The sequence below is a fragment of the Schistocerca piceifrons genome, chromosome 2 (genome assembly GCF_021461385.2).
Source record: "Schistocerca piceifrons isolate TAMUIC-IGC-003096 chromosome 2, iqSchPice1.1, whole genome shotgun sequence".
Taxonomy (NCBI): Eukaryota; Metazoa; Arthropoda; class Insecta; order Orthoptera; family Acrididae; genus Schistocerca; species Schistocerca piceifrons.
The window spans coordinates 755,211,504-755,226,132 of record NC_060139.1 but is presented as its reverse complement, the minus strand read 5'-3'; the positions used below and the strand labels follow the sequence as shown (position 1 = coordinate 755,226,132).

At 38.0% G+C, this 14,629-nt stretch overlaps 1 protein-coding gene across 1 annotated transcript in view; it reads right to left on the bottom strand.

Annotated features, from left to right (window-relative positions):
• LOC124774928 (chromodomain-helicase-DNA-binding protein 7) overlaps nt 1-14,629 on the bottom strand; it is a 326,638-nt gene that overhangs the window by 21,313 nt on the left and 290,696 nt on the right. The window contains exons 35-37 of the mRNA XM_047249608.1: nt 8,203-8,311; nt 6,588-6,903; nt 523-1,254 (exon numbers count right to left, since the gene is read on the bottom strand). Coding sequence (XP_047105564.1) covers nt 523-1,254; nt 6,588-6,903; nt 8,203-8,311 — 1,157 coding nt within the window. The remainder of the gene's footprint in view (nt 1-522; nt 1,255-6,587; nt 6,904-8,202; nt 8,312-14,629) is intronic.

Genomic DNA, 14,629 nt, shown 5'->3' with positions numbered 1-14,629 from the left:
CATTTTAGAGCCCAAATTAACTAGACTTTTTTATTGTTTTAGTCTATACTACAATCTCTGAAAGTTGCATACTCTACATCCTAAACAACAACAGTTCAGAACATGTATTCCACTGTCAGAGGTATCAGAATGATTTCCAATTGTAACTTTTGATTCTTTTGTTGCTGAACCAGTGATGTTTACCTCAAATCAATACATAAACTGTCTCCATCACTCTTGAAAGTTTGTAACACCATGAAGGAATCACCCTGTATACCTACAGTGCCTGTAACTCTGAGGTGTTGTCACATGATATTTCCAGAGAAGGATTCCTACTCAAAAATTATGTAATGGAAATTTCTGAATACCCTGTGTGTGCATTAATATCTGCCCTTGGGTAGTGCCTGCTGGAAACACTACACTGCAGTACACTAGGTACTCTTTAGTAATGAACAAAGGACCTCCAGTCTTAACATTTTAAGTTCTATCGCATTACATTAATATATAAAGAATACACAAAAAATAAATGTTGAAAATACAAACCTTTGCTTCATGAGAATATGAACTGATCTTTGAAGAAAAGTCAGCCATTTTGCTAAGATCAGCTATCATTGATTCATATGTTTTTCTTTGCTGATTGACATGTGACATTGATGCTGGTGATTGTGTTGGTAACTGTGATGGTTGCTGCTGATGTTGTTGCTGATGTTGTTGCTGCTGCTGTTGTTGCTGATGTTGCTGCTGTTGTTGTTGTTGTTGTTGCTGCTGTTGTTGATGCTGCTGCTGCTGCTGTTGTTGATGCTGCTGCTGCTGCTGTTGTTGTTGTTGTTGTTGCTGCTGCTGCTGCTGCTGCTGCTGAATCTGCTGCTGCTGGTGTTGCAGTAGAGACTGGGACTGTGATGACTGCTGTTTCTTCAGTAAGAGATTCTGCTGCTCTGCATGAGCAAGAAATGACGAAAAACTTTCCTTTGGTGTAGGCAATGGGGGGAGAGCACTTAGCGAACTGCGACAAGAACTTGACGGCGCAGGCGAAGGCACAGATGTTACAGTAATCGTGAATGGCTTTGTAGATGCTGATCCAGATGTTGCAGAAACTGATGAATTTATTGATGCTGGGGTAACTGTGACACTAGGACTAATTGATGTCATGCATTGATTTGTTTTCTTAATGTCTGAGAACAGTGACTTCTGTTCCTTTGCAGCAGATAAACCCAGTACAATTTCATCTAGCTTACGCCGTTTTTTCTCCTTTCCAACGATTGGTTCCTCAGCAGGCTGAAAAGAAGAATTCATAATACATTTGAAAATGATATGATAGAGACATACTAAAAAAGTGCAAAATAATAATACTTTGCAAAACATGGGAAACGTAAACATAATGAAATAATTATTTCCCAGTACAAACAGAAAGGAACATAAATCAGAATATTTCATAGAATGAGAATATGGACAGTATAAAAAAATTGCAAGACTAAAGAAATGAGACATAATGTGATACTGAATTATACTTCACTCAAGAACAAATTTACTTTAGTCAGTGTGTGTGTGTGTGTGTGTGTGTGTGTGTGTGTGTGTGTGTGTGTGTAAGGAGGGGGGGGGGGGGGGGTTGGACTATGTTTCCCAGTGAGTTCTTGTTGAAGTTCCATCTTATCCCTTCTTTTGGAAATATAGTGCTGTGACCCAGTACGTTTGACTACCGTTGATGAAGAAGTAACATCATGTCACAGACAGCAAGGTCAGGCATCATCTTGAGGCTGGTATTACAAATATTTTTTATTAGTGCCTTGTAGAACAAATTATTTCATTTCTGCATTTACACATATTATTTTTCAAAGTAATTTACTAATTTCTAAATAAAATTACAAGTATGAAAGCATCAGGAAAATGCTCTTTGCAGAGGCAGTGGTAGGAGAACAACACGAATAGTGAGTATTATATTTCTTGCATGCATTATGGCACTGCCTATACACTTATTGTATTTAAAAAATAGTTTAAATGCACATTCAGTCATACTTGATATGCATGTATTGACTCCGCTCTGGTGCCCATTTATCAGAGAGAGTGCTGTGTGGCTGGGACTTAGAGGGAGCGTGCACTGTGCAAGGGTAAAGAATTTAGGCAGTGCAAGTCGGCAGGCCCTCGGCTTGAGGATGTGGACAAAAGAGGAGGAGCCCACAGATGGTGCTCTATTTGGAATCAAGTTCTTTGTACATGTCTGTCCTGAGCTATTTTTTCAGGTGGTGTTTGTACCTAGTCCCTTTTGCACTGCGCCAAGGCTAGCGACAGCATGAAGTCGGCCATTTGGGTGAAAGTGGCCACAGCCAGTTGTGGGAAATGACCATGAGGAGAGTTTTTTATTTAACATTTCATGCTTTAAGAAACCTGTGGGTCAAGGTGCTGTGTAAGATCTGTTTTTGTATGCAAGTGTGCTGGCCCATTAGTGGCTGGCATATCATATTATTGTTGACATGCACTCATGCCTCTCATTGCTCAGCCGATGGCACAATGTTTATCTAATAGCCATTCATTATTTCCACCACTTGGTATGGCTGCTGAGGGTGCAGTTAACTGTGAGTAGTGTGCATTTGTAGTAATAAGACGATGCTTACTGTCAAAGAATCCTCGGCACGCGAAGAATATTTTTATTGCAATGTTTATTTACTAGAAACTATTGGTTCATTACAAGAGATTTTGTCATTATTTCTGGTTGTTTGTTGCCAAGATTGTCTGACTAATTATTCAGTACTAAGTCCTTCACTAACTAATATATTACCAATGTTCTAAAAAGAAATAAATGTTATTTAAATTTGTTAATTTTGTGGGCCAAAGCCATTGCTCAAACTGTTTAAAAATTTTGCTACCACAATATTGGCTACAGTTCATTGTCCAACTATTGGTAAAGGCCTACGTGTACCACTATCTTGGTTAGCTGTTACTCTTTAAAAATTGCCTTTAGAATCGGTTAATTTAGGTTACTGTTTTAAGGAGTTATTTTCAATTGTTAATCTACATCGGCTATTAGCCTTAGCTTGAATAGCTACTACATAGTTTGCTACTACTAAACTGGACTAGTGTTAACTGCCGGAGTGCCCTTAATTAGTTGCCAAGGACTTTATCTGCTATTCTATAGATCTGACCTTACCAAGTTTAAAGTTTTCAGGTTTCTATTTGCCAATGTTGGCTGGCTAGGATCCTTAGTTGGAAAGCATGATGCTTTCTTTTAGTAGCACCTAATCTGGTGGTTGTTTCTTATTAAACCTCCCTATTTAATTTCAACAGACTAGGTCCATAATTTTATTGATTTAAAATTATGGCTCTAAAACTGCCTTTTAAATTTGTTAATTAATGTGAGCACGTGCTCTTAACTGACTTTCAATTGTTAGTTTAGTGTTCCTAGCTAGTGTACCTATTTGTATTTTCTTAGTACAACATGCTACTTGTGTTTACTAACTACTGGGTCTGAACAGATGTGGCGAGCTACGTCATTGATTAATGGCAAATTTTTAAAAAATGTCTATTGTTTGCTAAATTATATGGGTTGGTACAATGTTATCTGTAAGTGCAAAATTGTGTGCTGCCAAATTTAATTCATTGCGCATAGTATACCACTGTTTAAAGCTTGCTGATCTAAGTAGTATAGTGCCTACTTTGAGTCATTTACTTAGTTCCACCAGCCCTGTTCTGAAACTATTACTGTTACTTAAAAGGATTGTTTCCTAGACAAACTGTACACATGTACTACCACTGTATGCGTTATAAGAATTTTTAGTTATTTTGGTAACAGTAAATATTATTACAAATTGCTCAGGATGCCAATGTACACATTCCTAGGATGCCTGCTTTTGTGCTGTAATAATAAAGTTCTGGAAATTGAATAGTTCAGTGCCTTCTCTTCAAGGATCCATGTAACCAAACAAAGCAGCTCAAAAGGTAAAGGTAGCCTAATCCTGTCCTACTCTCTCTCAATACTTTGAAGTACGAACATCACAGATTGTTAAAACTATTCATGTTTTTGCAGGATATCATTTGCAGACTTTACCTAGCACTTGATTCTCTAATATATTTTATGCTATCAACTTAAATTTATTCTTCCCATTGCTTTGGCAGTGTGCATGATTACCAATTTTAAATATTTCATATTAGTGACAGGAAAATATCGTAACTGCTAGCCATACACGTTGGTGAAATATCGACACGAAGAAATGTTTGTGCTCAATGGTCAATACCACAAAGAACAAAGCAATGGGTGAATTTGGCCTTCATGCTGAAATATTTTGGTGTGCCTGAGAAACCTATTTCATGGATTTTATGATGTTTAGATTTATTTACAAAAAGTCGATGTAGGATGTAAATAATTTGTGAGCAAAGGAAACAACTTACTGTATCATACAGGCTTTAGTCAACCACAGGCACACAAACAGGGCTGGAATCTAGCACTATGTCACTTACAAGAATTGTTCTACATTCTGGATACATATGAGGTAAGTGCAATTTCATAGTAAAAACTGTATAGACAGCTATTGCTGGAAATTTTACCCTATTCATGAATCATACTGAACCTCTATTGGTTTACTTAACACTTTCCCATGCTTTGTATATAACACCCAATACCTTGAGAAAGAAATGAGATCTCCTTCTGCTATCAGTTTTAATTAAAATTGAGATATATCTACATTTCACTGACCGCAATTTATGAGCTTAAAATGAACCATAATGCAAGGTTTACACTATGTGTTTTTACCACTGCAAACTCTTTAATATTTCAAGCTATATTTTACTTAATTTGATGCCAGTCTGACAGATCACGAAAATAAATTACTTTTTTTTTTATCGATCAAATATATCAGACTGTAAGATGTGCAAAAATCAAATTTTTTCCATCAAATATTTTTTGGTAAGTCAGATGATATGTACTTCATATTGGCCAGAACACCTTCTCTCAGTGCAGGCACCAGCATTTGGTGAACAGGGTTTCAGGAGGACTTTTCCAACTAGGGTAGACCAGAGCTCAAAAACATCCACAGTATCTTCAATGAACAAAATCATTGCACCACACCAACAGTCAATGGCTTGCCACATCTCAAAATCAGAGTTCAAGGACATATGATTCTTTGAGAAAAAATCGTCTCTTGCAGGCCTAAAAGGAAACTGTATCTGTCAGGAACGAACAGCTTTAATGTTGAAACTGCAGTTCTTTACAAGGCATACTGCAGAATAGCAACTAAAGTAATCCAGACACGGATGCAAATGGATTATGAGGTTGTAGCAACATCAGGCACCAAAATAAAAACCATACAAATTAGACAGAAAAGAAGGAGTCAGCTGCAAAACCAGAAATCTTTAATATTAAACAGTTCACTGCTAATGGATGTATGCAAGTATGGCAAGATATTTAATGAGCAATTCGTATCTGTTACTGATATGACAGGTTTGTAACGATCAGTAAATGTTGCCCTGGAATGCACAAGGATATCCCCTCGTTGTACTTCAGTAATACAAATATGAACCCCCATCACTACAGAAGAACCATAAAATTTTAATATATCTTTAAACAACAAACAAAAATTCTAGCAGTTATAATAAATATCAGAAAATTCTTCCAAGATTAGTAACACCTTAAGTTACTCGGACACTCATTCATTTATCACAAAAACATTTCCTAATTGGATGAAACAACTTTAATAATAACCACTGTAGAAGAGAGGATAACAATTATCAACTTCTATCCATTTTCGCTCTTGCTGTGTTTCTCAAACTTTTTTACAGAAGGTTACTTCTTAATCACCTGACAATAAATAATTAATTGTCAAATTTATAGTTTGGATTTTTAAATGCAGGTCCCTTATTAAAAAGGCTACTTATAGGTAAAGTGAATACGTACCTAAGTTATTAGGCAATAAATTACAGCTTACAATTATAACAAGTGTTCAGTCAAAGGCATTTAACTGTGTAAATCTCATCATTTTTGGTAAATTACAGAGATATACATGAACCATTTCATAGTGTCTCATTTGATATCATAATATTCTAACAGGAAATGAAGTGTCAACAGGAAACAGTTGTCATTAAGGTGTCAGTCCTCAGTCTGCAAACCATTATTGGCCACACTGTTCCATCTTATATCTCTATCAAATTAACAAAGTGATGAGGGCTAGTTGTTTAACAAACAGCTAATACAGCAACAACCAATCAGAAAATGGTCTTGCTAATGCTTTCTGTTCTGTTCACAACTGTCACATTGCCTCTGCTACCTCTGGTGCCAGTTACCACAGTGAGTTGCAGATGATGCTTGCACCCACTAATGTCACATAATGTCATGAACTAGCTGTGGAAGTGTGCAGAAAATTTGTAAGACTGTTACCGACCTATGAAAGAAACCCAGTACTACACTTCACTGCGTGTCAATGAATATATCCAGAACAGAATGAACTGCTGTTGCTGCTGCAGTCACATTGCGTGAGCAGACCAACGTGAATTACTTTGTTATTTTGATCGAGATATAGGACCATAATGTATCTTAGTAACCTTTCATGACTAAAATTGCTAAGGGTTACGCAATGTACTTCAACACCCTACTTTCATACACAGTTCAAAACTTTTTAACTTACACAGTTATTTTTCTTCATTAATTTCCCTAACATATCATCCAACTTGCTCTTCTGTTTATTCTTTGAAGGCATTGAGAAATCCTGCACTTCATTAAGTATCTCATTATTGGATGTATTGTCAGCTGGGACCTGTTTTGTAACACCCGACGACAAATCTATTGGTGTTAGCGTACTTGAAGTGCCTGGTATCACTGTGGTTCCTGTGTTTTTGGAACTGGGATGGCACTTCAGATCAAATGGAATTGATAGTACTCTAGTAGCCTGCTGATGTGCTGGAGGAGGCTGCAATGTAACTGGCGCCACTGGTGTTGACCTCCTGGAAAAAGAAGAACTTAATAGTGAAGCCAATGAACAAAATTTTCTGTGCCTGCAGCATTTGTACAATGGATATTAAAAAAAAAAAATAATAATAAAAATAAAAAAAATGCTAGTAACCGAACTGTACACATGAAAAGATGGGTGAAATATGTAACTGAAGTGTAAAGCAAATAACGAAAAACTTTAATTTCTCTGCAGCAATAGAGCATTTCACAATAAATGAGCAGGTGTTTAGATGATGAGCCTACAAAACTCAATGGGAATCTACAAGAAAATTTAACATACTGGTTGCTTATTATGTCATTAAATAAATATCTTAATTTTTTAATGATGTAAGCAGATAACTGAATATTCTTCATAAGAAATGTTCTTTCTGTGATGCTAGTGTAGTCTGACGACTGCGATCATAGTGACACCCAAGAATGTTAATGTCACAACTCCACAATCTTCACATCTTGGGACCCACAACTGCCTATTGCTAACATTAACATAGTTATTACCACAATGGTGTAATATACTACTGACAAAGCTTAAATGACTGCATGCTACTTTAAACTCAGGACTTTCTCCTCTCATAGCTCAATTTTTGTGTCAATAATAAAACAACCACTTACTGTAACACCACACCTCAAGCTATCTATAGTAGAACCACCACACATGTTAAGCTTGTTTCACACTGCTACTGCTCATACATGATGTTTAATGTAAAGGGGCATTAACTATAAGTCAACTCTTCCATTTATGCACACATTATATATATATATATATATATATAGATAGAAGGAAACATTCCACGTGGGAAAAATTATATATATAAAAACAAAGATGAGGTGACTTACCGAACGAAAGCGCTGGCAGATCGATAGACACACAAACAAACACAAACATACACACAAAATTCAAGCTTTCGCAACAAACTGTTGCCTCATCAGGAAAGAGGGAAGGAGAGGGAAAGACGAAAGGAAGTGGGTTTTAAGGGAGAGGGTAAGGAGTCATTCCAATCCCGGGATCGGAAAGACTTACCTTAGGGGGGAAAAAAGGACAGGTATACACTCGCGCACACACACACATATCCATCCACACATACAGTGGATGGATATGTGTGTGTGTTGCGAAAGCTTGAATTTTGTGTGTATGTTTGTGTGTCTATCGACCTGCCAGCGCTTTCGTTCGGTAAGTCACCTCATCTTTGTGTGTGTGTCTATATATATATATATATATATATATATATATATATATATATATATAAAAACTGTTTTAAAGTAAAGCACTAGTTGAGAAAAAACAACAGATTCACCTGGACTCTTCAGACAGAGATTCATCATTGACCTCCCAAGGCAAGGACGGTTTTGACAGAGGAGGCTGCTGAGGTGGCCCACTATTATTCAATAATGCATGTAGTTTGGCTGCAACAAGAAACTGTAATTAGGAACTTGAAATCAGACATAAGATTAAGTGCAGATTACTCTGTCAGTCCAAATAGTTTTGAGGCTGGATTAATAAAAAAAATAAAAAAAAGAAAGTTAAAATGGTGGTTTTAATGATTCAGGTGGTTTGCACAGCCGACCCCCCCCCCCCCCCAGCCCAGAACTTAAGTACAATACAATGTTCATATACAATATGAAACTGTCAGAAAACTTTGTCTTTGTGATGCTGTTGAACTTGCAGTGTACATTGGCTCGAATGTCGGCTGAGTCGTCAAAAGCATTGACCCTTCATGTGAAATTCTGCATTTCGTCATTTTGCAGTAGGTCTGTATTTACAAAACCAAGTATTGTTACCCATGATGACTTTGCAGGCTTGACTGTGGTGCTATTAAAACAATCAACTAACAATTGAAGAGTGGAAATGTCAAATCTCACACTCGCCAAGAAAGAGAATCCAAAACCAACCTATTTCTCATTGTACATAACTTATTTGTATCAAAAAAATTGGGAAGGAGTTCTGATACTGCAGAATTATGCTAACCACCCCATCGCTACAAAAAATGAGACAAATTAGCAAATAAACTAGATATTTAGGAATGTTCTTAAGTGCCACACCTGGAAATTTATGGTTCAAATATGTTTCCCAATACAAAAGTTGCTGTTCCAGGTGCCATTAATACAGAGGCACCACATTTTATTTAAGACAATATAAGTACAGAAATAATGCAGTAATATTTTACCTAGTAGAACCGTAGTCCACAAAAACTGTATCTTATTTCTTTTACAAGGCAATAACAAAATGTTGCCAAGTTTAGTGGAAAACTCTCTGTGCTGTTGACAAACAAATGGAAACACTGTCAATAGATCTTTGTTTTGAAACTGATCAACATGGCAAAGTAGGCATTCCCATTACATCAAATAGGTTCATAGCTGTACCCGATGCAACCATCGTTTGCAAGACTTGCGAAACAAGAACTTTGACACATGAGACTTTGAACTCATGCGGGATGCACTACCTGGCACAAAGACCATGCACCTTTCAATAATGAATGCTTGAAACATGTTCTCCATGATTTGACACTTGTAACAGGTCTATGGGTATGCAACAGTGTCTTGAAAACACATTTTTGAAAAAAAGAAAACTGCACACAGAACGTTTTCCAGTTCTACTTCTCAATTGAAAGTCTCCTAAGCCAGCACTACTGAACAGTTTGTGATATACAGTATACACGACACTGTGCTCTCAAGGTTGGAGAAGAGAGATTGCAACAAGAAAACTATGGACTTTCTGCTATACATCACAGTTGGCACTGGCTAAATAACAACAATTGAAAAGTAAAACGAGGACTAAATGGCCAACTGAGAACTCATTTATTTTGTTTCAATTAAAGCAACCTTGAGATACTGATTATGGTAGTGTTATGAAGAAAAGGTTAAGAACTGGCATTTTCACATCACTACTGTTTTCATCATTACATTTCAAAAGAAACTGTCAAAGCAACTATGTCAATGCATTCCACGCCTTGTGCCCTGGTGTGAAACGCTGTGTCATAGACACTACTGCTCTGGCACATCCAGACCCCAGGTCTGGAGGGACCCACTTTAGGTCTGACTGACCTGTCCCTCTTTCCCAACCTTCGCAAATCTACCCTCTTTCTTTTCCTTCTACAAAAGTTGGAACAGCTATTTTTCTACTTTTAAACATGTTTACAGGCAGTACTCATAATTTCACCTCATGAAGGCAAGTATTCACCATGTGTTTTGTCCCCTTTGTCATTGTACAGTTTTCTCACATGAATTCTTATTACTAAGTTAATACGTAGTGGTGTCACCATTAATCACTTATGATGAAAAAAATTATGTAGTAGCACGGAATGGCAGAAAAGCAATGCATAAAGTCAGAATTTAAATTAAGTGACAACTAGCCAGTCCTCCACTCTCCTTCACCACTTAATGCCAAGCAGTCTTGGGTGGTTCAGTGAATTGACTTGTCCCAGTTCTGTTGCATGCAATTTATATTCAATACATAAAGGGCAATCAGAAAGTTCCTGTTTGAAGGGAGTTGCTGCAGTGTATATGCAATGTAATGTGACTAATACAGGTGTATAAGCACTGACATGTGGGCAAGGGGCTAGTGTGGCGTTCTTATCCTTCCAACATGTGTACAGCAAATGTGTAAACATGAATTATAGAGACATTATTACTATACGCACCAAACAAGACAAACACGCTGTTATTCTTTTCTTGGCTGCCAAAGGACAAACACTGGTAGACATCCACTGGAGAAGGAAGACACTGTAAGGGAGAGTATGTCTGCCTAAAACTAACAATGTGGAATGGTGTGTGACAAGGGGTGCTGCTGCTTCATGAAAAACCACGTTCCCATATCGTATATTTTGTAATGCAAAAGTTACACCAGCTCAAGTGGGAGACGCTCTAGCACCCGCTCTATGGTCTTGATCTCTCACCATGTGATTCTCTTGCATTTAATCCCTTAAAAAAGGCTTTGAAGGGTCGATGATGCCTGATGGACAAGGATGTGCAGCAAGCAGTTGCAAACGTCTGCACACAGCAGGACGTGGTGTTTTACCAAATCAGTACCTTCAACCAGGTGCATTGGTGGGGTGATGGTCTCAATACTCATAGTGATTTTGCCTGATTCACATACTGATTCTGGACTGTACAGCCTTCGAACTGAAACTTTTGGAACACCCATTATAGCACTGCAATTCATATATAGTGTACAACGTAAAATAATTACCCGTAATTAGAAACTGCATGGTTAAGGCCTATGTTAATTGCTTTTCATCATAAAGTGCTGGGACGCAGAGCAACAAATTCCTGCAGTGCAGTGTTCACTTTTCATTGTTAATACAGATGGCGAATACTGTTCTGGGATACATAGTTCTATAAGAGTTATTGTTTGACGAGTCACACGGATGGCTTCTCATCCTAACATATCCCACACATGCTCGACTGGAGACAAGTCTGGAGATAATGTTGACCAGGGAAGTTGCTGTACATCTTGCAGAGTACACTGGAGTCTCACAATCATTGTGTGGATGTGCATTATCCTGTTCGAACAACACATCACCTTCCTGTTGCAAGAACGGCAATAGAAATGGTCTCTCAATGTTCTGCACATACAAGCACTGGTTAACGTCCCCTTCAGAAACACCAAAGGGGAGTATGAGTTCTTGACATAATGTCTAGGGTGGCCAGTGTGTCTTTGACAAATGCACTCAAAGAAACAGTGCTCACCAGGTCTATGTCGTACATGCACACGACCATCACTTGCATGCAGGCAGAATCTGTTTTCATCGCTGAAGACTGCGACGCACCATACCATCTTCCAGCGATCCTCTGACAGCACCAGTCGAGTTGTGTAGTCTACCCTGTGATGTTAGCGGAAGATGGGCTAGATGTGTCCATGCCCATAGTCCCACCACTAATCACTATTTCGCAACAATTCATAGCCCATTTGGGCTCACAAGCCGCTTATCTACACTATGGTAGTTGTACGATCTGCCACCGGTGCACTTACAATACGATGATCCTGGGGAGTGTCTGTGCTGCGTGTATGTCCAGAACCTCATCTAAAGGTTTGAGAATGTTCATTCGATCAATGATACCAATGCCAATGTACAACTGATACAGCATGTCCAACTTGTGTGGCAATTCTCTGAAAGGACCATCCCTCCACTCAGGAGGTCACAATTTGATCCTTTTTGAAGTCACTCAGTTGGCTGTAGGAAGCACGAGTGCGTCTCCGTGGCATGGTTGCCTGCTTGCTTCACATGTTTCCATCATAATGAGTCTTCTGACTGTGGGCATTCCCTATTAAAGGGTGGACGTAGATGGCACTCTGGCAGCTAAGCGCCATGATTCTATCTGTTGGCAGACAATATTTAAACCATTATCAGTGCATCTACAATCCCCCAGGTGGCACATGCTGTTATCGGATCAAGAAGTAAGTTACAAGTTTTATTGTCTGCTGCAACACACTTCTAAGTGGCACAGGTACATTACACTTTTTTTGTAACAGCCACCCAGTTTCCGTAACCAACTGTCGGAAAGTTCAACCAATCTTTCAACTCCTCAATGACAGAAATTTGCTCCTTGATCATGGAGCAATTTGAGAATTATTGTGTGAATGTTCTCATCTTCAGAAAATCTGTGATTGCCACAAATCAGTTTCTTGATTGCCTAGACATAGCCGTTTGTGGTTATGTCTATGGCCTTCCATCCTGATCAACATCACCCACATTTGTATGGCCTCAGTCAAACTGTTGGCACAATTTCATTACAGCTGGACATGACACTGCTTTTTGGACAATACACTGCCAGAATTGAATGATGAATTTGAGTGCAATTTAAACATTTTGCAAACAAGAATCTTACTTTCTCAAGTACTTCAACTTTGGAATATGTTCCCAGTTGCTGCAGTACTTCACTTACACACTGTGATGCACCTGTTAGTGGCACCATGGCGTTACTGTTTCTGCAGGAAAACCAGGACATTTATTCTAATATGACAATGCACCCGTAATATTCAGCAGAATATGGACGGGACATTATGGTCTCCAGTTATATTATTTAGCAAATGTTATCTCAACTGACTATGTGCCTTGTAGGCTAACGTACAAGTGCAATTTATTTTACACTTTTTCCAGGATTTTGAATGGCAAACACAAACAATTGAAAATGCTTTTTGATTTCCAACAGTATACCCACTTCAATTTTTGTATCTTCATTTCTGACAAGTGCATAAAACTGTTGAACTCACAGAGATTATATTCATAGACCAAATTACGGTAGTCTTTGTACCTCTAATGATGTGCAACAACAATTACTGAATTTCCAATGTCTCCACAAGCTACAAAAATCTAATCTCTAGCTATGTTCTGTAATGATATCATGGCAGTGTGCCCACAGAACCTGAAAGAGACAAGTGGGTCCTGCGAAAGGAGGAGGGAATGATGCCATAGCTAATTATGAGATAAAAACTCTAAGAAAAATACAAAATCTTACCACGCCTGCCTTAAACAAATATCAAATGCACCACCATGTGCCTGTCTGTATCAGTTACAGCTATCAGCAAAGTTTACATGCTGTGTCACATAATGAAATAGTGGTTTGGTAAAATTAATTTTATTGATATGCCAGCAGGAGGCATCTGGCACATTGAATAAAATTTGTACACTCACACTGAATTAATACAATTATTGTGTGTACGGTCACAGATACTTAATTAAAATCAGTGGTTCATCAAGGTTAAAATAAATTATGAATACATCATAAAATTTTAGCAGTTTAAAAGATGGCAGTGTCCGTATTCATTGTATTTGTTGTGGCTTGCTTCCTCATGTGATTGCTGTAGCAGTGTAGTGCTGTGAGCCAACCAGTCGTCTAGTGACTGCTGTTGTGGTCAGAGTGTCATGCGTGGGGGACCCTTCACCCATGTCATGATTGTCAGGATAGATGTCCCATTGCACACATTCTTTCATCTAACATCTTGGGCACGTATATGCATACATCACCGCAGTAGTAAGGCATCCTAAAAGTTGAAGCAAGCATCATGATTGAACTTTTTCTGCTCATTCAGAATTAGATTTGGATCTTGCTGTTTGTGAGTATAAATTTCAAGCTCCTCAAACAGGTTTAAGCTGTGTGTAGGATGCCTCAATTTTGCTGAACATTTATGACTGAATGCTTTAAGGTTGCCATATGTGCCTGAATGCAGTTTTATTCAGAGTGTATATGAGCTCCCTGAATCTAGTTTCAAAGTTCCTCCCCGTTTGCAGAAGGATGTATTGGCAACAGGTAACTGTTTAACTGGAACCTTGGCTGATATTTCTCTAAATTACTTGGAACAAATTCTTTGATGAAAATCCTGATGTTACAGAGAACATCATATTTTACAGGAGCAATGTAGAGGATTCAACTGTTTTGTACAAGGGGAGAAAAAAATGACACTGAGAATGTAGCATATAAAATGAGTCGTATAAACTACTCAGATACACACTAATAAAGAAAGACGGCAAACATGGAGATTTAGCATATTCAGGAGACATACATGTACCAATGTTGTCATTAATGAGTGCTCATGCTACCCTCCAAGAAGCAAGTGGGCGTATTTTAATGCAATGGTATACAGGTTACAAGACAGCCGCTAAGCCAGCAAAAAGTACAGAAAGAACTCAGCGTTTTAAAGCAAATGGTTGTGGCAAATGGGTACAGTAGCAAGGATGTGCTGAAAATTAATATGAAGTTAAAGAAGAGGTCACATTGCAGTTA